The sequence below is a fragment of the Panulirus ornatus genome, chromosome 22, assembly GCF_036320965.1.
Source record: "Panulirus ornatus isolate Po-2019 chromosome 22, ASM3632096v1, whole genome shotgun sequence".
Lineage (NCBI taxonomy): Eukaryota > Metazoa > Arthropoda > Malacostraca > Decapoda > Palinuridae > Panulirus > Panulirus ornatus.
Window position 1 is genome coordinate 21,268,909 of NC_092245.1, and position 27,945 is coordinate 21,296,853.

Below are 27,945 nucleotides of genomic sequence, written 5' to 3' on the forward strand. Positions count from 1 at the left end.
CCCCCGGGGTGCCAATCCGCGTGTTGCTTCTTCTTGTGGCTGGGACACGCCTCTCAATCGGCGCACCATCCAGCACCTCGCTCTCACCAGTTTCCTGGAGGAGGTTTAAGTTCAAGGTCAGTTCCTGAACCCTGGTCTTATACGACGCTTTGCGTCGGAGACCTTTGATCGCTTCGACTGTCCTAGAAGGGACAATTTCCCGCAACCGCTGGTTCAAGCCCTGCTCGGCAACTAGTGAGGGATCAGCTGCCATCCCAGCCTCAGCCCTGGCGAGGAGCTCAGTCTCATCAGACCACCGAGCCTTGGATATAACGTGCACGGTAGCCAGCTCCTGGTGGAAGGAGCCGGCATGTGCCTGCCTTTCGTGGACCCTGCGGCCCCGAAAGCTAGTGAGGGTTTTCCCACAATGTGGGCAAGAGGGTGAACGGTCGTCGGGCGTTCCCTCGTGGCTGTTGCTGGTACCCGATATACAAACAGAGGCTGGTACGCTATTCCTAAGGAATGGGTTATGCGTGACGGGTACCACAAAACGAAAACCCGTGACAAGGGTAGACGCTTCAGCTTTCGCAGCACAGTCTCCCGCCCGTAGGAAGCAGAAGACTGCAGTCAGAAGATGGACACTGCCGCTGTGCTTCAGTCCTGGGGATTTCCCTTTGGTAGTTGCCCTACTATCCCAATAAACGTAGCTGGACAACTTCCGACTCTCAGCTGTTGGCTGGTATGTACTGAATAACCAACCAACGAAGCTAGGGCTTAAAGTGCGCAATCACTCGAGTTACTCCCCTTTAAGGCTTTATAAAAGCGAGTGATAATCCGACGCTACTCTAAGACTTTAAGGTTATAGGATTCATGATTTATTGATATTGGGGTTTTACCAGCAGAAGTTGATCCTTTTCCATAGGTGAGATATTCCCTCGGAATAAATCTGATGTAACTTTACCTCCGCACGGTGTTCTAATCATTAGGATTATATTGGTTAGATTTTCAGCTTCACTTCCATTCGCTTCTGATACAGGGTTTTTCATCTCATTGTGTTATATCTTCATCAGTTCTTGCTTCTTAGCTGTTACCTTAGCACCTGCACCCTCTAACGAAGCATATCAGTAAATTTATATGTATTTACCTCAGGACCAACACAATCATTATATGTCAGAGTGCCACAGTCTTGTATTTTCTATCTTGATACAACTTTATTCATCTTTTCACTGTATGTGACTATTGTCTGTTGCTGCATGGCAAACCTATCAGCACCAAGTCTTGCCAACAAGAAAAGAAAAAAGAATTGTTTTGCTTTTGCAATGTCTCTTTTATCATTTCTTCGGTCACTGTTGTCCCCAGTGTTCCCCCCGGGTTACAGCATGTGGTTCCTCCTCCCTCACCACCCCGTGTATCTTGGGAGAGGATGGTGCCAAGGTACCAATATAGCAATGTCTCTCTAATTATTTCTTCGGTCTCTGTTGTCCCCAGTGTTACCCCCCTGGTTACAGCATGTGGTTCCTCCTACCCCACCACCCTGTGTATCTTGGGGAGAGCATGGTGCCAAGGTACCAATATAGCTGGGCCTTGCCTGGCCTCTCTCACCAATATAGCAATATAGCAATGTCTCTATTATCATTTCTTCGGTCACTGTTGTCCCCAGTGTTTCCCCCCTGGTTACAGCATGTGGTTGTTCCTCCTACCCCACCACCTTGTGTATCTTGGGGAGAGGATGGTGTCAAGGTACCAATATAGCTGAGCCTTGCCTGGCCTCTCAGCCACCCACCCGCCCCCTTACACACCACCCCCGAAGGGGGAGGTAACATGAGTCGGACCAACATCTCGTCGTCGTCAACACAACCGACCTGAAAAAGAGACTCTAAAGCAGTCTTGATAATTAACTCCATTATGGCCACGACATCTATCATACACTTGATGTGTAGCATGTCTCCTTGAAGATTGTTAGACTTCTATAGGAAATAAACTTGGGTAAACTTTAGGGTATTAGAGAACTTGATCTGATACCCCAGTCTGAATCGTACCGTAGCTATCGTAATTAAACGCATCCAGATAACTTTGTCTGTGAAGTGTTGTACATTAACAAAAAAAAAGTAAGGACATGTACATTTCATGACGAATGAATGTCCCGCGACACGTGGTGGTGGTGAAACTGGCATTAGAATATACTGAAAGCAGTTACATGAAAGACAGGAGCTCCCACACCGTACAGTCCACATAGGAAGGTCTGTTGCTAGTTTCTAGTACTGTTGTGAGTGGTCATAAAGTGAACGAGTTAGTTATACTGATGAATGCTACATATTTATTGCAACTGTAGCATAATTAATTTGGTTAGTTGATATATATATTTATGTATGTTAGCATGGCATTCATTTACTTTAGGTACAAGGCAAAAATGATGTGCAGCATCTGTGTCTAAGGTACAGTATTAGCATTGAGCCCCATCGGTTAGTTTTCTAGTTTGTGAATGAATGAAAGATAATTTTGGCAAAATACATACACAGTGAACATATATATACATATCAAGGATAGCACATAAGTATATACAGATAATTAGTTCATTTGGTCCTTAAACACAAATTGTATAACAATGAATATAGAAATATAATTGAATTGATTATAAATATAATTGAATTGATTATGAATTAATGTGAAAGAGCAGAGCAGTTACCAGCAGGAATGTAGAAGTAAGAACTGATTACAAACATATCATTAGCCCATACTTTATTCCATAGGATTGATTTAGGGGCACCACGGTATTAACTTATGGATGATGAAATGCACACCAATGAACTAAGTCTGTTTATTCATTTTTTTTTCACCGGAAAGTGGTAGAAAGGCTTGCTTGGGTAAAATGAGATAAAAGTTAGTGATACTAGTATTAATCAAGAGAACCCATGAAAACCTCTAATAACTTCACCTAGGGGCTGGGATTTACCTCATTAATCAATAATTGTCCATATAGATATTAACATTGTAATGATTTTCCAGCTGCTGTGTTGGGTACATGGTTAGTGGAAGTAAACTTGTTATATAAGCATTAAATACACTTGATGAACACACCTGCCAGAATGCAAATGACTTAACCTTCGTTATTTTTTTTTAGGTAACCATGAAATACATTAGATTTACTCTGTAGAAATAAGATTTTAAGGGATAATGGCCAAAGTAATCCAGTCACCCCTGAAGACTGATGTAATTATGCCAGAAGCATCACACTGGAAGGACACTAGCCTAACATGCTAATGGTGACTAACATGCTAATGGTGAACCACTTGACAGTGTCAACATCACCATTCCACACCTTTTGTCACCATAACTGAACCTTCAGACTCATATAAAACCTTATCCCGAAAATAATCCATAAATTTGTACATTACCCACAACCTCATTCTCAGTCTCACCAAGTTTTCACAAAGTAGATGTAGAGAAAGAAGTCCAGATAACTTCTTGCCTTAACATAACCTCTAAACTCCTTTCAGTCAACCCTAACCTAAATCTCAACAATTGTGGTATAGTGCAGAGGTGCAGTTAACCCCTCAGAGGAAAGTCTTCCCACAGAACATTGAAAAAAAAACGATTCAGGCCAATCTTCACCCTAAACCAATCTTCAAACTCAGTCACAACCTTACATTGATAACCTTGAGCATAGCAAGCAGGCATCCACAAGCCATCCAGTGGATGGCTGCAACAAAATATCCATGTGGTTCTTAGTTCAGATCCTGTAGACTTTTGTCCACTTTGTAAATTGATTTTCAAACTGAATAAAAGTGCATATAAAACTAGGTAACTTGCCTGTAGGGTCAAGCAGTGGCTCACATTAGTTGTTATTGAAAAGATGTGTGCCATGGGATGGCACTATGCACTCCACTGTGAATGGTAGTGTGTTATAAATGTACACCAGATCTTGTAGATCATGTTTCAGTACTTTCATTCTTATTCTTATGACCTTGCATGAAATGTTACCAAGTTGGCAGTGGCAAATAAGTTCAGAATACCCAAACCATATATTGTAACAAAAAATGGCTTAACGTACATTCTTTCATCTTTACAGATATAGCACGATGCCAATCAACACACAGGAAGTGCTGTCTGTGGTTGAACAGTTATGTGAGGAAGAAAACCTGCGTGTAGCCTTTAAAGAAAGCTTAAAGGGTGGAGCCATTGCTGGAAGTTCTACTGTGATTGGAGGGCTGCTTGCTGGCCCTCTTGGATTGGCTTTAGGTATGTTAAGTTTAGAAGTACACCCATTTTCTGCTTTATGCAGATCACAGTATGCAATTTCACTTCTCTATGATGAACTTACTCCTACATGTCCCTCTTTTTATGGGGTCAAAGTTCGATTCTGTGGTGTGCACCAAAACTTCTGTGAGGATTGGTGGGTGGATGAAGCTTGGTTTATTGGTTTGCTTTATGTGATTTCTCTGTTTGCAAGGTTTTCGCAGATCATAATCCTGCATGAAGTGAGGGATAGGTGTACCTTTATGGGATTGAACTGTGTAATCCAATAGATACAGCATTGATTTTGTTTATAAAACCCATTTTCCTAAGTCTTCATATTTTTAGGTATAACATAGTATCTCCTTTAGATTGAAACCCCAAACCTTAAAGACAAAATTGTTTTGGATTTTGCATGAGCAGTGCAAGGTCTCCATTATCCTGGATCTATCTTTCTTCTTTGGTTTTTGGAACTTGAAGCAGCTGGACATTATCCTGGATCTATCTTTCTTCTTTGGTTGTTGGAACTTGAAGGAGCTGGACGCTGTGGACTGATGGATGCCATAATGTTCATTTTTTTTGTTTCATCCATTCACAGACCCTTAGAAAGAAACAAATCAATTGTTAAGCTGCCATCCTTCTCTCATTTAGTGTTAACTTGTGATCACAGTACCATGTATCTGCCATAGGAGTCATGTTTTCTATTTTCTCAGGTTGAGTGCCCCTAATAAATGTAATAATCAACCAATTTTTATTGAAAATACTTTTTGACATAGTTTAACCAATGATTTGATTATGCCTGTGGAATTTTTAAGATCATTAGATTGAAAGATAAACGAAAGGTCTGTGAGGTTTGATAATTTTTGTATGCAAAACTCTCCAGATCAACAATATTGATGTTTTATGATTTAAGCTCTTGCCATGTCTCAGTAACAGGAGGTTATATTGTCTGAATCAGACTGAGTCTTTTCTAGGGTTTTTGGAAAGTCTGGTGTCAAACCTGTTATGAGCTGCAGCAGACCTTAAGGGTATGGTAGGTTTTTGGAATGAGGTAGCCTGCAGTAGATTTCCATTTTAACTTTTTTTCTTTGAGATTTGATCAGAGAATAACAGAATTGTTTTGTCTTTTGTCATCTGTCAAATGTCTACTCTACAAAGGGAACACTAAACCAGACACTTGAGTGGAGAGTTCTTCCAGGATGCTTAGGGAAGAAGTGAATTCAAAAACTGTACAAAGTACCTATGTAAAGTTGCATTGGTGATGGATTGACAGATGAGGTTATGTATTCTCTTTGGCAGCATGTCAGACACTGCTGTGATTTCATTGACAGCCATTATTTTTATTTTGTTGGAGGATCAGTATGGAATTGATTCGTCATATGAAATTACTATTATACTCTATGAAGCAGTCTTTTTTCCCTGTTGATAGGATATCTTACAATTTAGCCATAGTCACTCATACTGGTTTGCTGCAAGTCTTTATGTAATGAAAATGATGTATGTCATTGTATGTCTTTACTTCCTGAGGATAAGGTAGAAAAAATACTACCCAATGTTTGTTTGATATTATTGGTCCTTATAAAATAGATAATGTACATCTTGGTATGTCTTTACTTTCTATGGGTAGAGTAGAAAGAATATTATCCATGTATCTCATGTTTGTAGAAAATTACTAACAAGGGTGGGAGTTGGAACACTCTACTCATGTTATAATCTATAAGCTTGAAAGCTCTTGATGTCTAAATAAATGTGGTTGCAATCAGGATGATAAGGGAGATGAATTTTTTGGCTTTTATGTGAAAGAGAATTCAAGGATACAGTGGTTTTGTAAATATTTAGGAGAAAAGTCCACTGGAAGTGAGAGGACAAGAGTAAATGGATTGGCTATTGAAGAATGAGCCTTTGTACTGTCAAGAATGGCAAGGATGTTAGTGAATGGTTCGTGTAGGTTAAATTGAAAATGACTACTGGAGATGGGTGATTATTAGTTTTCATGCACCAAGGGATAAGTGAAAATAAAGGGGAAGAAATATGCATTGGTTGGAGCTAATTGAGTGTTCAGCAGTTTTTATGCAAGGGATTGAATCTTGATGTTAGAGTTTATGGATGTGAGGACAGATGTTGTAGCAACTGAGGATATACTTCGGGGGCTTGAGATATTTGGAGCAAATTAGAATAACAGAAAAGCTTGTAGAATTGCATGCTGAAAGAGGAGTGATAATTGGGAAAACATGATTTAGGAAAAGGCACATACTGGAGTATACTTTGGTAAGTGACAGGTGTGCAAAAAAGTCAGTGGGTATGAATGTGCTGAAATGGGTAGCTCATGAAATATCTTTTCATGTCTTCTTGATGTGATACTACAGTTGTGGAGAATTGAGAAGTTTATACTGATGAATGAAAAAGAAAAATACTCTGTTGCCTCGTAATTGAATGAGTAAAAGGCAGAAGTAAAGAATTACAAAGGTATATGGTAAATTTGTGGTTATATTGATAGGATTAGTGAATCCCTTAAGGTAAAGAAGGTGGATTTTGGAATGGACAGAGATATGTTGGTCAGATTTTTCAATTAAGGTAGGCACTGGAGAAAGTTCAAGTGAAATAGAAAGTGTATGCAGTATTTATATGTAACATGATTGCATAGTGCAGCTCAACCTTGACAGAGCAGAATCAAGCATAATACAAAAACATGGTGAGGAGTCCTTCAGAATTATTTTTAACATGTATTAGGAGGCAGTTTGTTTATGACGGTGATATTGTGAGTGGATATGCTAATTGTTTGTGAAGAGTTAGCTGTCTGCAAACTGGAAAGTAAGAAATGACCCTAGTCAGATGAAATTTTTGCACATTTAAGCACGATGGCCATAATAAGGAACATTATGATGGGGGTTTATTGAAGAAAATGTAGCAGGCTTAAAAGGACTAAAGGTGATGCTTAAGAAAACTCGAGTCAAGACAAAAGGAATTATGCCAACAGTGCCTTTGAAATGATTGATACGTCTGTTTTTTACTGCTTATTTTGATTTACCTTGAAAAGATACAACTGAAGTCTCATAGCATCATTGTTGATTATGTGTTTCCTCAGAAATTAACTGAGAATACATTGTCACTTGCTTTGATAACATAATTTTGTTAAACCACATGAAATGGTGATAGACATACAGTTGGATTAGTAGTGAAATAGGTTTTTCACTACATTTCTGATTATACAATTTGTGATGGAACAATTTGGAGTAGGATGAAATGGATCATTGATGACTTTGTTGTTCCTTTAGGTGGAGCAGTTGGGGGTTTGACTGCAGCATTTTTGTCTCAAGGCAAATTCAAGAGTGTTGCTTCTATCATCAGAAATGACCTTACCCCAGCACAGAAAGAAAGACTTGCAAATTCTGTTTGGGTAATTATTCTCATCTTTTGCTTTTAGTATGTCTTAGTTTTAGTTTGTTTTCATACAGAAATTCATAGCATATGATAAAAAAGAAAGAATACTTCTCATGTATTCCCTGCGTGTCATAGAAGGGGACTAAAGGAGGTGGCAACAGGGGACTGGAAACCCCCCCTTCTCGTATTTAGATTTCTAAAAGGGGAAACAGAGGAAGGAGTCGTGGGGAGTGCTCATCCTCCTTGAAGACTCAGATTAGGTGTCTGAATGTGTGTGGATGTAACAAAGATGAGAAAAAAGAGAGATAGGGAGTGCTCATCCTCATTTGGAGACTCAGATTAGGTGTCTGAATGTGTGTGGATGTAACAAAGATGAGAAAAAAGAGAGATAGGTAGTATGTTAGGAAAGGAACCTGGATGTTTTGGCTGAGTGAAACGAAGCTCAAGGGTAAAGGGTTTGGGAATGTCTTGGGATTAAAGTCAGGGGTTAGTGAGAGGGCAAGAGCAAAGGAAGGAGTAGCACTCCTCCTGAAGCAGGAGTTGTGGGAATATGTGATAGAGTGTAAGAAAGTAAACTCTAGATTGACATGGGTAAAACTAAAAGTGGATGGAGAGATATGGGTGATTATTTGTGCCTATGCACCTGGTCATGAGAAGAAAGATCATGAGATGCAAATGTTTTGGAAGCAGCTGAGTGAGTGTGTTAGTAGCTTTGATGCACGAGATCAGGTTACAGTGATAGGTGATTTGAATGCAAAGGTGAGGGTACCACGGTGGTCAGGCTTTGTTCCAGGTTTACATTTAGTTTGTTTCTCTGTTTTGAATTGATAATGCTTATTGCAGAGAAAGATGCTTCTGAAAGGTAGGTAGACCCAGATGTCAGAAGGTTTTCCAAAGCCTTCATTCATAGGTCAGGGTGCTCCTTTACACAGCTCCAAAACAATGTGAGGGTTGAGCTTATAGATATAATTTTCAGGCCACTGTCTAAACACACTTCTAATAGTGCTTCCTGAAGACAAATAGGAAGCTTCTCTATATTATTTTCAGATTGGAGGAATGGATTTATTAGCAAATCTAGCTGTGCAGATCTCATATACGTCAAGAAAGTAAGATTTAAAAGCACAGTTAAGGTTGGTCAAATGTACAATAACTGGCTTCATAGTCTCTTTCTCATTAGTGTAACTGGAAAAATAAGCATCTGAGCTTATTTCCTCCCACATCTCTCTTTTCTTTTGAAACCCACAACTTTATGATATAAGTTGAGAATGATTGTATCATTGCCCTGCAGAGACAAATTTAACTCATTCAATTTTCTAAATATGTCTGCAAGACATGCCAGTTGTGCGAGCCATGCAGTATGTTCAAGAAATGTAGCAATAGGTGATTCATGTTATGATAGAAAGGAGCCTACCTCATCTCGCCACTCGAACAACCTGTTGAGTACCCCCCTGTCGACAGCCAGCACTCCTCTGTGTGCAGTAATAGCTGTGTGCTCAGACCCTGTATTTTCGCACAGTCTGTGAAACAGGCGAGCATTAAGTGCCCTTGACTTTATAAAGTTGATTACTTTGACCCCATCATTCAATATCCCATGGAACTCTGAAATAATTTTTTTGGATGCTAATGATTCTTTGTGAATGATGCAATGAGTCCACTTCACATCAGGATTTTCTTATTTAATCCATGCAACAAGTCCCTTCACTTTCCCAGTCATGGATGCAGCAGCATCTGTGCACACACTGATGCGAGATTTCCAGCTAAGCCCTTGTTCATAGAAGTGGTTAATGACATTGAAATGGCTTCCCCAGTTCTGTGTGCTTCTAATTTTTTGCAAAAAAGTACATGTTCATTTATATAATCACCATTATATCTTGCAAATGAGACAAGTTGAGCCTGTCGCTGACGTCAGCCGATTTTATCGAGTTGAAGTGAAAAAGACTGGCTTGTTTTCAGCTTATTCACAACTTGATCAATAATATCATTACTCATTTCATTTACCCTTTGAGAAACAGTTTGGTGTGACTAAGGAACAGCCTTTTGTTGGACAGCTGCCTTTTTATCTAGCATTTCATCAGCCATCACAACTGCAGCTGGCAATATTAGTTCTTCAGCTGTATTAAAACGCTTATTAACTTTAGCAACTAATAAGAATACAGTTAAAGTTGCTTCCAGAGTTTTGCTTGATGTTGTGGAGGCTTTCTTAATTGTTGTCTGGGAACACTTAAAATCGGAAAGTTTTCTTTAAAAGACTGCGCTGGTTTGCCAACATGACACTGATCTGTTGTGTTAAAGTGATGTTGGAGGTGAGCTGGTTTCATATTACTGTTGGCCAACCTCTCCCCATAAAAGAAGCACAAAGCTTCCAGAGGATCAGAATTCATAGAAGTAAATCTAAAAAGTACATCTTCCTTGTATTGCTGATATTTAGTTAGGTCTTTTTTCTTTTTCTTCACAGCTGCTTGATTTCCTTCACTTGCATTGCTGCTGCAGCTGTTACAGCTATCACATTTTAAAAATCTATGCATATTTCATGCTGTTAAAGAAATAACTGTGTTTGTAAGCTTTCATGTGAATTTGAAAAAGAGATGTTCACACTTTCACTCCTAAGACAAAACTGAGCAAGAGTAACTCTAGTGAGGAGTTTAGCATTGTTCCCATGCATTTCCTATCCTGTTTCTTCTCCTTCCCCCCCTACTCCCATCTCCCCTCAATTTCTTTCTTTTGTATTTTAATTCTAACTCTGTTCTCTTGTCATTCACTTAAGTTAGAAACTGTGTAAGTGTTGTGGTTATTCATTTATTCTGTATTCTTGAACAATCTCCCATGCACACAGACATGCTCAGCAAAGTTACCAATCCAAGATGCCATATGACCTTTATTTGATACTGTTTGAAAGAAAAAATTTCATTACCTTACATACCCCTTTGGACAATGGTTCGTACCCCCAGGGGTACACATACCCCAGTTTGGACAACAGTGTCCTAAGGCATATTTATATGAAGGTCACTCCTCTTTCATGTAGGTATGCTCTCATATTCATTTAGGGCTCTTGTCCATAGGAAAGAGTTGTGGGATTTGAAGAATGAAAACCATGTTCATACTAGTAACATTTTTTTGCTTTGTCGCTGTCTCCCGCGTTTGCGAGGTAGCGCAAGGAAACTGACGAAAGAAATGGCCCAACCCCCCCCCCCCCCCATACACATGTATATACATACGTCCACACACGCAAAATACACATACCTACACAGCTTTCCATGGTTTACCCCAGACGCTTCACATGCCCCGATTCAATCCACTGACAGCACGTCAACCCCGGTATACCACATCGCTCCAATTCACTCTATTCCTTGCCCTCCTTTCACCCTCCTGCATGTTCAGGCCCCGATCACACCAAATCTTTTTCACTCCATCTTTCCACCTCCAATTTGGTCTCCCTCTTCTCCTCGTTCCCTCCACCTCCGACACATATATCCTCTTGGTCAATCTTTCCTCACTCATTCTCTCCATGTGCCCAAACCATTTCAAAACACCCTCTTCTGCTCTCTCAACCACGCTCTTTTTATTTCCACACATCTCTCTTACCCTTACGTTACTTATTCGATCAAACCACCTCACACCACACATTGTCCTCAAACATCTCATTTCCAGCACATCCATCCTCCTGCGCACTACTCTATCCATAGCCCACGTCTCGCAACCATACAACATTGTTGGAACCACTATTCCTTCAAACATACTCATTTTTGCTTTCCGAGATAATGTTCTCGACTTCCACACATTCTTCAAGGCTCCCAGAATTTTCGCCCCCTCCCCCACCCTATGATCCACTTCCGCTTCCATGGTTCCATCCGCTGCCAGATCCACTCCCAGATATCTAGTAACATACCATTGTATATTATTTGATAATTTGTTCTCATAGGTAGTAGTGTGTAGGCAGCCAATGACCGGGGAGGTATATTATCAGTACTACCCGCCTGGGTATCAGGAAGGTTAGTGATAGCTGTTTAGTGAACCACCACTTCAAATTGCACTCCTCTGACCCAGGTAGCTGTCTTTTCTTTCTGCATCACCTACATGTGGACTGCTGGCATTCTGACCACAAGCAAAGTCTCTTACCCTGTCACACACACACTTGACAACACTTAACTCACACAGTTCATTCTTCTTAACTCTAGATTTCCTATGGTGGGTACTATATGCTAACCCTGCCTTTTGGCAAAATGGTAGGAGCTATAGATAGAAGTAGTAGGTAGGAACATTTAGGTAGAAACATCAGGTAGAAGTAGTCTGCAAGAACATTAGGTAGGAGCCTCTGCAGACACTGCGCTAGACTGGCCTTCTGCCAGTGGCTTGTTAAGGGTAAGGCATTAAAGGCTAAGCAGCACTGGGGTGCACTAGTAATGGAGACTATTGCTGTGGCCACCCCCTTGAGGGATTTCCTGAAAGGAACAGGAATCAGAGATAGATAAATTCTCATCCCTTCCATCCCCTCATTCCTTTTTGAAAATCATTTCTTGTATCTTGACAGTTACAAGCCCAATTATAGACTCCCATGGTTGGGGAGTCGAAGGCTTTGCTGGTCACTTGATGCCATCTCACTACTGTAACTAGTCATCATACACTTGGGAAGATTACTGAATGATTATTGACTCTATGGATGAGCATCAACGGCTTCATAGGTGTTATGGTGGTTGAAGAGGGTGGAAAACTTTAAGAATCCCCCCTTCCCTCCCTAGTAGGTGCCCTCAGATGCTCAAAGGTCTTTGCCTACAAAAGACAAATGGTTTTTCATACTTGACACATTTTTATGCATTCATAAATATCTTGGTGTATGTGTAAATACAAGCTGAATGTGAACATTATGGTAATGTATGGTCACTGAATCTCTAAGATTATTGGTAATCGCATTTTGAATTGAAAATGTGTGTGCTGTAAATGTTGTGCAAATCTTCAGTTCCACATGGTAAATAGTCGTTTAGATCCTGTAAAATAGTTGTAATTTGTTAGTTGTAAATCTGCTAGAATGGTGTTCTGTTTTCAGGTGTTCCTGCGCAATAGATCAGTATGGGATCTAGCTGAAGTGTCAAAGCTGCTCTGCAGTCCTTCAGTCAAGTTGATGCTTCTTGAGATAGTAATCAGTACTGTCTTTGCTGTTGTTGGAATAATTTTCCAGTGGAGGAAAAAAACAAGGAGAATGGAGAGTTTAGAAAATCCTACTCCCTCATCTAGGGCATGATAGTGTCTTAAGCTGAAGTGAGGAGTACTGATTTGTTTTTGTAACTCTTTTACCCCATAGTTTAGCTTTACAAGATTGACTTTCGTAGATGTCTTAGTTACATTGTACCTTCAGAATCTAGAAGTACTGGGTCTCTTCATTATACTTCCTTTGTTCTTACACTCTTAACAAATGTAGTGAGAAGTGGTTTGAAAAGATGTTTGGTTGCAAAAATGTCAACTTAACCCTCTGGGTGTGTAATTAGATTTCATGCCGGTTCCTGAAAAGTGTTTGTTATTGAACAAGAAGTGAATTTCATATTATGTTTTCTGTTGCTTTTTCATCTTGAACTTTTGTTATATTTTCCCAATCTGGCACAAACATTCCTTAAACTTATAGAGAAAATACAACTTAATGTCCCCTAACTTACATTGGTGCCATATACATGAATGAATGTAAAAAAGAATCTTATTTTGCTCAGTCCTTCCCTGCAGTTATCACAGCTCAATTCTGCCAATAAGAGGATGTAATATCAAAGATACTATATCATCCATAAACTGCATACTTTCAAAGAAAAGTAGATATTTGTAAAGCATCGTTCAAACGGACTACTTAAAGAAAACATGTCATATATGGATGAATGCAGCGAGTATGAATATGTACATGTGCATATATGTATATGTCCATGTATGTATATGTGTGTATACATTGAAATGTATATGTATGTATATGTGCATGTATGGGCATTTATGTATATATATATATATGTATGAGGGTGGTTGGGCCATTCTTCTTCTGTTTTCTTGTGCTACCTCACTGAAGCGGGAAACAGCGATTAAGTATGATGAATATGAATATATTTGGATGTTAATGTGCTGAGAGGTGCAAGTGGAGGGATGCCTGATCATTATCTTGTGGAGGCAAAGGTGAAGATTTGTAGAGGTTTTCAGAAAGGAAGAGAAAATGTTGGGGTGAAGAGAGTGGTAATGTGCTGAGAGGTGCAATTGGAGGGATGCCTGATCATTATCTTGTTGAGACAAGGTGAAGATTTGTAGAGGTTTTCAGAAAGGACGAGAAAATGTTTTGGTAAAGAGAGTGGTGAGAGTAAGTGAGCTTGGTAAGGAGACTTGTGTGAGGAAGTACCAGGAGAGACTGAGTGCAGAATGGAAAAAGGTGAGAGCTAATGACATAAGGGGAGTGGGGGAGGAATGGGATGTATTTAGGGAAGCAGTGATGGCTTGCGCAAAAGATGCTTGTGGCATGAGAAGCGTGGGAGATGGGCAGATTAGAAAGGGTAGTGAGTGGTGGGATAAAGAAGTAAGATTATTAGTGAAAGAGAAGAGAGAGGCATTTGGACGAGTTTTGCAGGGAAATAGTGCAAATGACTGGGAGATGTATAAAAGAAAGAGGCAAGAGGTCAAGAGAAAGGTGCAAGAGGTGAAGAAGAGGGCAAATGAGACTTGGGGTGAGAGAGTACATTAAGTTTTAGGGAGAATAAAAAGATGTTCTGGAAGGAGGTAAATAAAGTGCGTAAAACAAGGGAGCAAATGGGAACTTCAGTGAAGGGCGCTAATGGGAAGGTGATAACAAGTAGTGGTGATGTGAGAAGGAGATGGAGTATTTTAAAGGTTTGTTGAATGTGTCTGATGATAGAGTGGCAGATATAGGGTGTTTTGATCGAGGTGGTGTGCAAAGTGAGAGGGTTAGGGAAAATGATTTGGTAAACAGAGAAGAGGTAGTAAAAGCTTTGCGGAAGATGAAAGCCGGCAAGGCAGCAGGTTTGGATGGTATTGCAGTGGAATTTATTAAAAAAGGGGGTGACTGTATTGTTGACTGGTTGGTAAGGTTATTTAATGTATGTATGATTCATGGTAAGGTGCCTGAGGATTGGCGGAATGCGTGCATAGTGCCATTGTACAAAGGCAAAGGGGATAAGAGTGAGTGCTCAAATTACAGAGGTGTAAGTTTGTTGAGTATTCCTGGTAAATTATATGGGAGGGTATTGATTGAGAGGGTGAAGGCATGTACAGAGCATCAGATTGGGAAAGAGCAGTGTGGTTTCAGAAGTGGTAGAGGATGTGTGGATCAGGTGTTTGCTTAGATGAATGTATGTGAGAAATACTTAGAAAAGCAAATGGATTTGTATGTAGCATTTATGAATCTGGAGAAGGCATATGATAGAGTTGATAGAGATGCTCTGTGGAAGGTACTAAGAATATATGGTGTGGAAGGCAAGTTGTTAGAAGCAGTGAAAAGTTTTTATCGAGGATGTAAGGCATGTGTACGTGTAGGAAGAGAGGAAAGTGATTGGTTCTCAGTGAATGTAGGTTTGTGGCAGGGGTGTGTGATGTCTCCATGGTTGTTTAATTTGTTTATGGATGTGGTTGTTAGGGAGGTGAATGCAAGAGTTTTGGAAAGAGGGGCAAGTATGCAGTCTGTTGTGGATGAGAGGGCTTGGGAAGTGAGTCAGTTGTTGTTCGCTGATGATACAGCACTGGTGGCTGATTCATGTGAGAAACTGCAGAAGCTGGTGACTGAGTTTGGTAAAGTGTGTGAAAGAAGAAAGTTAAGAGTAAATGTGAATAAGAGCAAGGTTATTAGGTACAGTAGGGTTGAGGGTCAAGTCAATTGGGAGGTAAGTTTGAATGGAGAAAAACTGGAGGAAGTGAAGTGTTTTAGATATCTGGGAGTGGATCTGGCAGCGGATGGAACCATAGAAGCGGAAGTGAATCATAGGGTGGGGAGGGGAGCGAAAATCCTGGGAGCCTTGAAGAATGTGTGGAAGTCGAGAACATTATCTCGGAAAGCAAAAATGGGTATGTTTGAAGGAATAGTGGTTCCAACAATGTTATATGGTTGCGAGGTGTGGGCTATGGATAGAGTTGTGTGCAGGAGGGTGGATGTGCTGGAAATGAGATGTTTGAGGACAATATGTGGTTTGAGGTGGTTTGATCGAGTAAGTAATGTAAGGGTAAGAGAGATGTGTGGAAATAAAAAGAGCGTGGTTGAGAGAGCAGAAGAGGGTGTTTTAAAATGGTTTGGGCACATGGAGAGAATGAGTGAGGAAAGATTGACCAAGAGGATATATGTGTCAGAGCTGGAGGGAACGAGGAGAAGAGGGAGACCAAATTGGACGTGGAAAGATTGAGTGAAAAAGATTTTGAGTGATCGGGGCCTGAACATGTAGGAGGGTGAAAGGCGGGCAAGGAATAGAGTGAATTGGATCGATGTGGTGTACCGGGGTCGACGTGCTGTCAATGGATTGAATCAGGGTATGTGAAGCGTCTGGGGTAAACCATGGAAAGTTGTGTGGAGCCTGGATGTGGAAAGGGAGCTGTGGCTTCGGGCATTATTACATGACAGCTAGAGACTGAGTGTGAACGAATGGGGCCTTTGTTGTCTTTTCCTAGCGCTACCTCGCACACATGAGGAAAGATTGACCAAGAGGATATATGTGTCAGAGCTGGAGGGAACGAGGAGAAGTGGGAGACCAAATTGGAGGTGGAAAGATTGAGTGAAAAAGATTTTGAGTGATCGGGGCCTGAACATGTAGGAGGGTGAAAGGCGGGCAAGGAATAGAGTGAATTGGATCGATGTGGTGTACCGGGGTCAACGTGCTGTCAGTGGATTGAATCAGGGTATGTGAAGCGTCTGGGGTAAACCATGGAAAGTTGTGTGGAGCCTGGATGTGGAAAGGGAGCTGTGGCTTCGGGCATTACATGACAGCTAGAGACTGAGTGTGAACGAATGGGGCCTTTGTTGTCTTTTCCTAGCGCTACCTCGCACACATGAGGGGGGAGGGGGATGTTATTCCATGTGTGGCGAGGTGGCGATGGGAATAAATAAAGGCAGACAGTATGAATTATGTACATGTGTATATATGTTTATGTCTGTGTGTGTATATATATGTGTACATTGAGATGTATGGGTATGTATATTTGCGTGTGTGGACGTGTATGTGTATACATGTGTATGGGGGTGGGTTGGGCCATTTCTTTCATCTGTTTCCTTGCGGTACCTCGCAAACGTGGGAGACAGTGACAAAGCAAAATAAAAAAATAATAATATATATATGTACATGGGCTATAGATAGGGTTGTGCAGTGGAGGGTGGATGTGTTAGAAATTAAATGTTTTGAGGACAATATGTGGTGTGAGTTGGTTTGATTGAGTACATAATGAAAGGGTAAGAGAGATGTGTGGTAATAAAAAGAGTGTGGTTGAAAGAGCAGAAGAGGGTGTGTTGAAATGGTTTGGACACATGAAGAGAATGAGTGAGGAAAAATTGACTGAGGATATATGTGTCAGAGGTGGCTGGAAGAATGAGAAGTGGAAGACCAAATTGGAGGTTGAAGGATGGAGTGAAAAAGGTTTTGAGTGATCAGGGCCTGAACATACAGGAGGGTGAAAAGCGTGCAAGGAATAAATGAATTGGAATGATGTGGTATACCAGGGTCAACATGCTGTCAGTGAATTGAACCAGGGCATGTGAAGCATCTGGGGTAAACCATGGAAAGGTCTGTGGGGCCTGGATGTGTAAAGGGAGCTGTGGTTTCAGTGCATTACACATTACAGCCGGAGACTGTAAATGAATGTGGCCTTTTTTGTCTGTTCCTTGGCACTGCCTAACTGGAGAGGGGGGAGAATGCTTTTTGTGTATGTTGGGGTGGCGACTGGAATGGATGAAGGCTGCAACTATGGATATGTACATGTGTATATATGTAAATGCCTATGTATGTATACGTTGAAATGTATATGTACGTATAGGTGCAGGTGTGGGCATTTATGTATATACATATGTATGTGGGTGTGTTGGGCCTTTCCTCGTCTATTTCCTTGCACTACCTCGCTAATGTGGGAGACAGTGTTTAAGTATAATTGATATAGATATATTTTTTCATGCATATTCGCCATTTCCTGCTTTAGCGAGGTAGCGTTAAGAACAGAGGACTGAGCCTTAGAGGGAATATCCTCACTTGGCCCCCTTCTCTGTTCCTTCTTATGGAAAATTATGGATGGGATGGTAAGTAGGTAAATGCAAGAGTTTTGGAGAGAGGGGCAAGTATGCAGTCTGTTGGGGATGAGAGGGTGTGGGAAGTGGGTCAGTTGTTGTTCGCTGATGATACAGCACTGGTGGCTGATTCGAGTGAGAAACTGCAGAAGTTGGTGACAGTTTGGAAAGATGCATGAAAGGAGAAAGTTGAGAGTAGATGTGAATAAGAGCAAGGTGATTAGCTTCATCAGGGTTGAGGGACAAGATAGTTGATATATAAGGTTGAATGGAGAAAAATTAGAGGAAGTGAAGTATTTTATATATCTGGGAGTGGACTTAGCACAGAATGGAGCCATGGAAGTGGAAGTGTGTCACAGGATGGGGAAGGGGGCAAAGGTTCTGGAAACGATGATGAATTTGTGGAAGGAAAGAACGTTATCTTGGAGAGCAAAAATGGTTATGTGACACACATCCTCTTGTCAACCTCTCCTCAGTCATGCTCTCTATATCTCCAGGCCATTTAAGCACACACTCTCAAGCTTTCTCAGCCTCATTCTTCTTATTACTATGCCTCTATATTTCCCCTTTCCTGTTATTACTTAATCAGTCAGACCACCTCATGCTGCATGTTATTTTTGAATATTTCATTTCCAATCCACCCACCCTCTTCCACACATTCTCATCAGTAGCCCATACCTTGCATCCATACATCATCACTGGGACTACTGAACCTTTAAACATACATATTATCCTCCCCAGAGATCACACTTGCTTCCTGCCCTAGTAGTCCTTTTTATCTTTATGGGGCTCATGCAGCATACACACATGCAGGAGCAGGGATAGATGAGACCCAATGGGGCAGGATGTTCTTGAAGGGCATGGTTCCTGTCAGCAGCATCCCAGTCTTCTCTTCTTGAGTAGGCTGGAGGTCTTGACAGCACCTATGTATTCAGATTCTTTTTATATATATATAATCATACACATACCTTCCTGCTCCAGGATTCCACTTTATCCTTATAAGGCTCTTTTGGGTGTTTTGTTTTGGGCTGTGTGTAGAGAGTGCAGGACAGTTTAGTAGTAAGTTCTTGATAGTTGCATCATGGGTGTGAAGGGTCTTGGGATATGTTGAAACAATGTTTGTAGTGTATTAGTGATGGTTGATGTCCAGAGCAAAAGTGGGAGTGCCACTTTTATATGTTTGGGGAGTATGGTTTTTGTTTGCTTTATGTCTGGAGGGTTGGAGTGTTATTCTGAGTAGAGAGGTTAGTTGTTTAGTGATTTCCAGATTAATCCATTGTTTGTATGTTTCATCAGTTTTGTTTATTAGGGGTGGAGGGTATCAGTGAATAGCAGTGAATGAAGTGTGAGGCAGGGGTACCAATGAATGTTGGTGGTTAGTTATAGAGTGGCTAGGGTAGGAGGGGCTGCTTATGTTTGAATGCCGAGCATGATGAGATTGGACTGTATTGGGAGGATATGTTTCATTGTGAAGGTGTTGTATGTTTGTAGGCAGCCAGTGATTTTTGTTAGTGCACTATTTGGTTTAGTTTGCCGCTGTTATAATTGCTTTTGAAAGTTTAAATCGGAGTGGATGATTTTTTTAAGTCTGGTTCAAGTTAGTGTTCTGAGGGTATTCAGGTTGTTTGTTTCTTTTGTTCTGATGTTATTGGAGTCAAGGGATGAATGCTGTGTGTGTCATACATGATGCTTAAAATGGTTGGTGTTTTATTTGGATGGAAAGACTGTCCTTTTGAGATGACTGGAAGAGTGAGCTAGATCCATGTCTTTATGGGGTTAAAGAAAGTGATTGAAAATTTTTTTGATGCTGAAATTCTGTCCTGGGTGAGCCATTGTTCCAGTTATGTAATGGAGTGCTGCCTGTTTGTTGTTGCTACTGTGGTATCAGGGTGTTGTGATGTGATTGTGAGATCTGTGATTGTTGAAGTTTGCCTGAGGTAAAGGTAGTTCATATAGGAAGAGACTGAAGAGAAATGGAAAAACTGTACCTTGGAATTGAAAATTTTTTTATGGTGAAAGTCTGTCCTGGGTGGGCCATTGTTCCAGTTATGTAATGGAGTGCTGCCTGTTTGTTGTTGCTACTGTGATATCAGGGTGTTGTGATGTGATTGTGAGATCTGTGATTGTTGAAGTTTGCCCGAGGTAAAGGGAGTTCATATAGGAAGAGACTAAAGAGAAATGGAAAAAAACTGCACCTTGGGAACTCCATTGTAAAGTTTAAATGTTTTAAAGCCGAAGCCATTTTGAGTGACTGGCATGGGAGCTAGTTAAGAAACAGGTCATCCACTTTTTGTCATTGTATTGGCAGATGGTATAAAGAATTTTTTACTTGAGGATGTGTTGGGGGATGGTGTCAAATAATTTGTTGATGTATATTGCCACTAGTAGTGTGTGGGAGGGGGGATTGTAGTTAGTTTAATCCACCTAGAATGTGTTGTGTGAACTCATTTTGTAGTGTGGTGGTGGAGTCTTTGGGTCTGAGAGTTGGATGTGTTCCTTGATTCTGTTGTATATCATTTTTTCTCAGAGTTTTAACACAGTGGATAGAAATGATATGTACATTAGGAGTTTGGAGAGTTTAGTGGTTTAAAGGGTATTAGGATTGGTATTATGTTAGCTAGTTTTCAGGTATTAGGGATTTTATTGTACAACCAGTATTTGAAAATATCTGGAAGTGCCTGGATTACAATGGGCTGTGATGTCGAATAGGAAAGTTTGATATGATATCGGCGCCTGTAGCAGGAGAGTTCTTTTAGGTTTTGAATGCATTCACTGCATCAGTGGGAGTGAAGGGTGGGTGGGCAGTTGTTTCAGGCTGAATTTGTGTTGGATTTTCTTGACTTTTCTGTTTTGAGGTGTAGTTTTTTGTGGTTGATTTTTGAGTAATGTAATGAGTATTTTTGTATGTTGTTTGGGAGGGAAATTTCATTAAAATTGGTCTGGAGTGCTTCAGAGTTGAGACTGGGTTGATGTGATGAGTGGATTTTCTTTTGCTTGTATCAGATTGTTTTGATGCAAGTTGCATGTGCGCACACTCACACACACACACACACACACACACACACACACACACACACACACACACACACACACACACATAAAAAAAAGGTGAAGTAACAATTTTTCTGAATTATGGATGTTGAACACTTCTAAGGATTCTAATGGTTTAGGAAAGCCTAGAGTCTGGTAATGCAAGCTAATTATCTTGACAGAGTAATCATCTAATTCACTGTGCTTTTATACTATAGTGACTGATTGTTCTGCTGAAAGTTGAAAAAAATGGACACCACTTTATAGACATGATCTCTTAGTTTTACTCAATTGGAATCGTTGTTGCCAACAGTAAAACGTGATTTAAAAGTGAGATTTTTATTTTTCACTTAGAATTGTTCTTTCCATTCTAGATAAGTCATTTGTAGTAGGGTTATGTGGGAGAGGGGAAAATTTGGCGTTATTTGATAAACGAGAAATGTAAAATACAGTAAACCCTCAATTTAATGGACTAATAGGTTGGAAGGGATGTCTGTTAATGCCAAAAGTCTGTTAAATCAAATGAAACCTATTTCTGTGCCTCATTTAAGTCCACATGCTTTTTTAACTCCTCTATCATCATAGGGTTTGGTTTGTGGTACCTTGGTTGGGCAGCAGGTGCCCGGCAGCATGGGAATGCCTGCCAGGCAGTTAGAGGCAGTAGTCAGACTGAGATAGAGGTGATGCCACCCATCTCCTGTAAAAGGATACTTCTTTATGATAAAGTTAGAACAGACTACTGGCTTTCATTGCACTTCTTACATATGTAGGTGCAGTGAGTAGGATTCAAACCTATGCAGTAAAATCCCAAGTTATCGAAAGGCTGCTCACCTTCTTCAAGAGATGATGGGCACCTAAGGAATTCACCTCGGAAGGGGGAATCAGTCTAAACAGTGGGGAGATGGGAGCTTTCTCTAAGACTCACGCACTCTTACCATTAATTTTTCGTTAGCTATTTGTTATTATCATCTTACTGTAAGTTACATAGATTTAGATGCATGTTCCCACGGGCTCACTGTTCTTACGGGCTATTGCTAATCAGGATGTTTGAATACGTAAGAGCTGATCTGTTATTTGAACACGTTGTTGAATGGGTGTTGACACACTCCAATATAACCCCTGCCAGTGTGACGTGAGGGGACACTCTGGCCAGCCTCGTCAAACTGTTCACTAGAGTGTGTCGTAGTGTGTCATAAGATTATAGCCCAGAGTACTACAGATGTACGTACATATTTTTGTAATAAATCTACAAAGGCCGCCTGATCTTCATTGAGTACCACAAATGAAGAAGACCTGATTTCCATCCCATCAACTCAACCTTACAAATGATCCCACCACTGCCACCATTTGTAAGGTTACTACAATATCCTCTGTTGTTGGAGCAGCCATCACTGAAACAGCTGCTGAGGAATTCTGCATTATGGTTTGGGTGGTTTCTCATAAGTGTAATAGTCATTGTTTGCCTTGATGAAAAAGATAAACATGAAAATAACGGCTGTTTAGAATATTATACAAAAGCAAGTGAGTAGAAATAAGAAACGAAAGACTGACAAAAATAAAGCAGAAAGCATAAAATGTATAGAAACATGAAGAATGTAGTCAAGTTTGAAATTTTGTTACACAAACTGTCAGGGGGGAAGGTGCAGGGGTTGAAAAAGAAGGCAAATAAGGGTTGGGGGAATGAGTATCAGTGTTTCAGGGAGATTGAGATGTTTTAGAGTGAGGTTTATTGTGTGCAAAAAATGAAGAGAACAAATGGGAACATTGGTGAAGAGGGCAAATAGGAAGTGTTAACAGATAGTGATGGAGTATGGAGATGGAGCGAATATTTTGAAGGAATGTTGAATGCAGTTGATGATAGGTTGGTAGAAGTAGAGTGTTTGGGTCGGGTGGTATGCAAAACAAGAGAATCATGGAGAATGGTTTGGTGAAGAGATGAAATGTGGCAAGGTGGCTGTAGTGGATGGTATTGCTGTTGGATGTCTTAAGAAACTGTTTGATTAGTTAGGATTTTTTCATTGTGTATAAGGATTATGCTGAGGTGCTTCAGGATTGCTGGAATGCATTTATAGTGACACTGTATAAAGGGAAAAGGGAGGGAAGCAGTATAAGTTTGTTGAATGTAAAAAGTAAGTTGTATGGGAGAATAGTGGTTAAGAGGGTGAAGTCATGTACAGATCATCAGAATGGGGAGGAACATTGTAGTTCAGAAGTGGTCAAGGATATGTGGATCAGGTGTTTGCTTAAGTGAATGTGTGTGAGAAATGCCCAAGAGAAACAGAAGGATTTGAATGTGGCACTTATGGACCTGGAGAAAGTGGAAAACATATGGTAGGAATGATAATGGTGCCTTGTGGAAGGTCTTGAGAATATATGGTGCGGGAGGAAAGCTGATAGAAGCAGTGAGTTTTTATTGTGGGTGTAAAGTGTGTGTATAAATAGGAATAGGGTATAGTAAGTTGTTTAGGGTGAAGGTTGTTGGGATGTGGGATGTCACTATGGCTGTTTGATTTGTTTATGGGTGGGGTGGACAGAGGTAAATGCATGTGTCTTCGAGGGGGGCAAGTATGCGCTCTGTAAGAGGTGTAGAGGGCCTGTGAAGTGAGTTAACTTTTGTTTACAGATAACAGCACTGGTGACAAATTTGAGTGAGAAACTAAATTAGATGGTTACTTAAGTTTGGAAGAGTGTGTGATAGGAGGAAGATCAGAGTAAGTGTGAATAAAAACAAGGTTTTTAGGTTTAGTAGGGTTAAGGGAGAGGTTAGCTGGGGTGTAAATTTGAATGGGAGTGGACATGGCAGCAAATGGAACCAAGGAAGTGAAAGTGAGTCATAGGGTGAGTGAGGGGGCAGAGTTTCTGGGAGCATTACAGAATGTGTGGAAAGGTAGTCCATTATCTTTGAGGGCAAAAGTGTATGTTTGATGGTATAGTAGTCTCAACAATGTTGTATGGCATGGTTGTGGATGAGGATGTGCAGAAGAGGGTGGATGTATTGGAAATGAAATGTTTGATGACTGTATATGGTGTGAGGTGGTTTGATTAAGTATGTAATAAATGGGTAAGACAAAGGTTTGGTAATAAAAAGAGTGTCATTGAGAGAGCTGAAGGGAATGTGCAGAAATTGTTTAGACTATGAAGTGAATTATTGAGGAGAGTTTGACAAAGAGGATATATGTGTTTGAAGTGAAAGGAACAGGGAGATGGGGGAGACCAAATTGAAGATGGAAGAATGGAGTGAAAGAGATTTCGAGTTATCAGGGCCTGATTATGCTGGAGGTTGAAATGCATAGTGAAAATTGAATTGGAATGATGAAGTTTACAGGGGTCAACTTGCTGTTTAGGGACTTAACCAGGGGATATGAAGTGGCTGGGGAAACCTTGTAAAGGTCTGTAGGGCCTGGTTATGACAGCCAGAGAATGGATGTGAAAGTTTCTTCATTTGTCTCTAGCTCAGCATTATTAATCTACCAAACTACGATCAAGTATAAAAAAAGAGCAAAACAAAACCAACTGTAATGTGAGATGTTACCATAAGTATAGTATCATTATTTGCCTTTATAGAAAAGAGGATACAAGTAGAGATAGTAATGGATGTTTAGAATCTTACCCTACAAACTGTTATAATGCAGGTGTCACTGTAAGTGCAGTAGTCATTTTTTAGTCTTTATGAAAATGAATAAGCATATGTAGAAAATATGGCAGTTTGGAATGTTAAAGTGAGAGAGTAGAAGGGAGAAAAGAAAGACTGACTTAAACAAAATGGAAAGAATAAGTAAAGAAATGTGAAAGAATGGTCTCTGAAGAATATAGTCAAGTTTGAAATTCTGTTACACTCCAAACTGTTATGAAGTAGATGTCACCAAAATAAAGATATGTCAACAGAAGGAAGGAAAACCCTTTATCTCTTTGAATAGCACTGATTCTTTAAGTAATATTATCCAGCATGCAACTTCTGAATCATCAATAAAAAATTTAATGGATTTTTTAGAGACAACTGAACATATTGTCTCAAAGTGGCTTTATGATGGTAAATCAGTCATGAAAGTAACCAATTTGCCATTCACGTAGGATTTATGATTCTTTTTTCTTTTCCCCCCAGAGGATAGTTGACGACATTGGTCCAACAGATGTCTTAGCTGTGACCAGTTTAGTCCTTCAACCCCCTGTGAAGGAGCGAATAATTCAAGAAGTGTATAACTTCTTCCAGTCTCAACTACACATGCAGATTGTAGATTGAGTATTTGGTATATAGAAGTTAATACTATATTTGGCTTAAATTCTGGTGAAATATACCTTCTCCATGATAAGTTTAGATAGCCTTTGTATGATTACAATAAAATGTTTCTTGAGTTTATGATTCACTTCTTTGAATATTTTGAATAGTGTTACATTTTTCTACACAGTATGGTTAAGGATGTGCTGCCATTTCCCCAAGAACATCATAGTTAGATAACTTAAGACTAGTTTGCTGTTGGCTGCTAGATCATAATTAAGAGACATCACTGCAAATTTTGTCTTTTATTTGTTTAACATGTACTACCTGTAGTTTTGAATTTTGTTTGTGTGAACATTTTGTATATGTGAGTTTATCATGCATTAAATATTCAGGATGGTGCTGCTTCTTAATCATTACATTGTTGATGAGCTTTCACGTTATAGTTAAGTGATGGATTACTTGGAGATGTATTTTATTCATGTATTTTGTCTGACATAACTGTTGAAATGAACCCAAATCTTTTAAGCTATTGTTTATTAAATTATTCTGTATTACAAATGACAAAATGGATAAGAAGCATGTAGTTGTTCACAAAATTAGGTCGCTTTGAGAAGGATTGATTTTCAATTTATGTGAAAGTTAGCGGGCTTAATGATCCCGTGAGTAGAAAAATTATCCACTTTTAAAAACTTGAGCCTTTGTTTTGCATTAAATTTGAAGGGCTGCTTTTTTGAATAACTATATGTTAGTGAAAACTGAAATTAGTGGAACATGAGATATATTGCAAAAGTGTACATCCTGGAAAGATTCTGTTAAGTCTAAAAAAAAGGTGAAAACTGAAATCACTGGAACATGAGATATACTGTGAAAGTGTATAGCCTGGAAAGATACTGTGAAATCTGAAAAAAGGTAAGGAACTCCCTTCCCCTTATGACTGCTCTTGAGACATAATCAGCATACTCATAGGCAGACAAATCTCTGAAGGAACTAAGGATAATGAACTTTTTTCCTTTTTGATAAAGATAAGATACTATGTCCTCAAGCTTGAGCACCTGAACTTAGGCTTAGTCAGAGAAAAAATAAACGAGGGAAAAGGATTTTTTTTTCTTGAAATCCAACAAAAAAGGTTTTGTGCATCCCCAAGAGCAGTAAAATTTATGGCATCAGGTACCTCTGAAGATTTGAGGAACAGTAATATAGGCCGACTGATCTTTTAGGACAATTTGAATTGGATGGAATCTCTTCCAGGGAGATGCTCTTGATACTCATGACCATAGCCCAGCTCTTTGTGAATGATTTTCAACTAGAACTGTGACAGAAAGTGGTTTTCAAGAAAAAATGGAAGCTAGGACTTTTTTTCTCTTTTTGAGAACTGGGTTTCATCCACCAAGAGAAGTAATCTATGAAGGAGGAAGGAAAACTGTAATTACCTCATTTTATGAAGCTAGATATAAGAAGTTGGCTTTGTCAGTGATAAGGGATACCAGGATGAGCACATTCCACACAAACACCATTAATGCTTGTCAAGGTATCTACATCCATTGTTAGCCCATCCAGGAAAACAAGAGATCCACCTTACTATTTTTGTTACAAGATGGGCACTTAAAAGACAAGATATGCCCTTTCCATAAAGGTTTCCCACAGAACCGATTGTCAAAGAACCACCGACACAATGCATATCTCTTGGGGAATAAGAAGCATTTGAAAAAGTGCAGCTGCCATAGTAACACTTCATAATGGGGGAATAAGCAACTGTGCTACATTCACAGTTAGAAGTACTACTCACTGTGGTCTTAGCTACAAGGGAAGATAACCCAGAGGGGTGCCATGATCCCCTTGTTAGCGAGATATTGATCTTGAGGCAAGAAAGGGGAGCAGTGGAGGTAGCATCAAGAACAGATGACTAAGCCGTAGAGGGAAAAATCCTCACTTGGTCCCTTTCTCTCTTCCTTCTTTAGGGAAAGTAAAACAGGACGGGAGGATTTCCAGCCCCCTTTCCCTCCCATTATAGTTGCTTTCTATGACATGCAGGGAAGACATGGGCAGTATTCTTTTTCCTTTAATCCCAGGTATATATGCTCAGAATAAAGTGAATTGGAACAATGTGGTATACTGGGGTTGGCGTGCTGTCAGTGATCTGAACCAGGGCATGTGAAATGTCTGGGGTAAACCATAGAAAGGCCTGTGGGGCCTGGATATGGATAGGGTGCTTTGGTTATGGCTCATTACACATGACAGGCAGAGACTGAATTTGTGTGGATGTGGCCTTTTTTCATCTTTCCTGGTGCTACCTCGCTGATGCAGGGGATGCTGATGCTGCTTCCTATTAGGCTGGGTGGTACTAGGAATGGATGAAGGCAAGCAAGTATATATTATTGTATTTCCTTTATTATACGTGATTGCCATTTCCTGTGTCAGCGAGGTAGTGCCAGAAAACAGACATAGAATGGCCCATCCACTTATATACACATGTATGTACATAAACGCTCGTATGCACACATATACATAACATAGAAAGCGACTAGAGGGGACGGGAGCGGGGGGCCAGAAATCCTCCCCTCCTTGTATTAACTTTCTAAAATGGGAAACAGAAGAAGGAGTCACGCGGGGAGTGCTCATCCTCCTCGAAGGCTCAGAGTGGGGTGCCTAAATGTGTGTGGATGTAACCAAGATGTGAAAAAAGGAGAGATAGGTAGTATGTTTGAGGAAAGGAACCTGGATGTTTTGGCTCTGAGTGAAATGAAGCTCAAGGGTAAAGGGGAAGAGTGGTTTGGGAATGTCTGGGGAGTAAAGTCAGGGGTTAGTGAGAGGACAAGAGCAAGGGAAGGAGTAGCAATACTCCTGAAACAGGAGTTGTGGGAGTATGTGATAGAATGTA

At 40.2% G+C, this 27,945-nt stretch overlaps 1 protein-coding gene across 6 annotated transcripts; it reads left to right on the top strand.

Moving 5' to 3' along the window:
* The first annotated feature begins 1,786 nt into the window (after positions 1–1,786).
* On the top strand, positions 1,787–26,164 carry LOC139756627 (protein Nazo-like). 6 transcript variants are annotated; one of them, XM_071676282.1, is made up of 5 exons: positions 1,793–1,965; positions 4,049–4,218; positions 7,488–7,609; positions 12,635–12,846; positions 24,951–25,090. In XM_071676282.1, exons 2-4 carry the CDS (start codon positions 4,059–4,061, stop codon positions 12,827–12,829), a joined length of 477 nt encoding a protein of 158 aa, XP_071532383.1. In that variant the 5' UTR covers positions 1,793–1,965; positions 4,049–4,058; the 3' UTR covers positions 12,830–12,846; positions 24,951–25,090. The 6 variants fall into 6 exon arrangements, with proteins under 6 accessions (XP_071532384.1, XP_071532383.1, XP_071532380.1 ...); XM_071676279.1 differs by lacking the exon at positions 1,793–1,965 and adding an exon at positions 1,979–2,219 and having other exon boundaries at positions 24,951–26,164; XM_071676280.1 differs by lacking the exon at positions 1,793–1,965 and adding an exon at positions 2,206–2,324.
* The last annotated feature ends 1,781 nt before the right edge of the window (positions 26,165–27,945 follow it).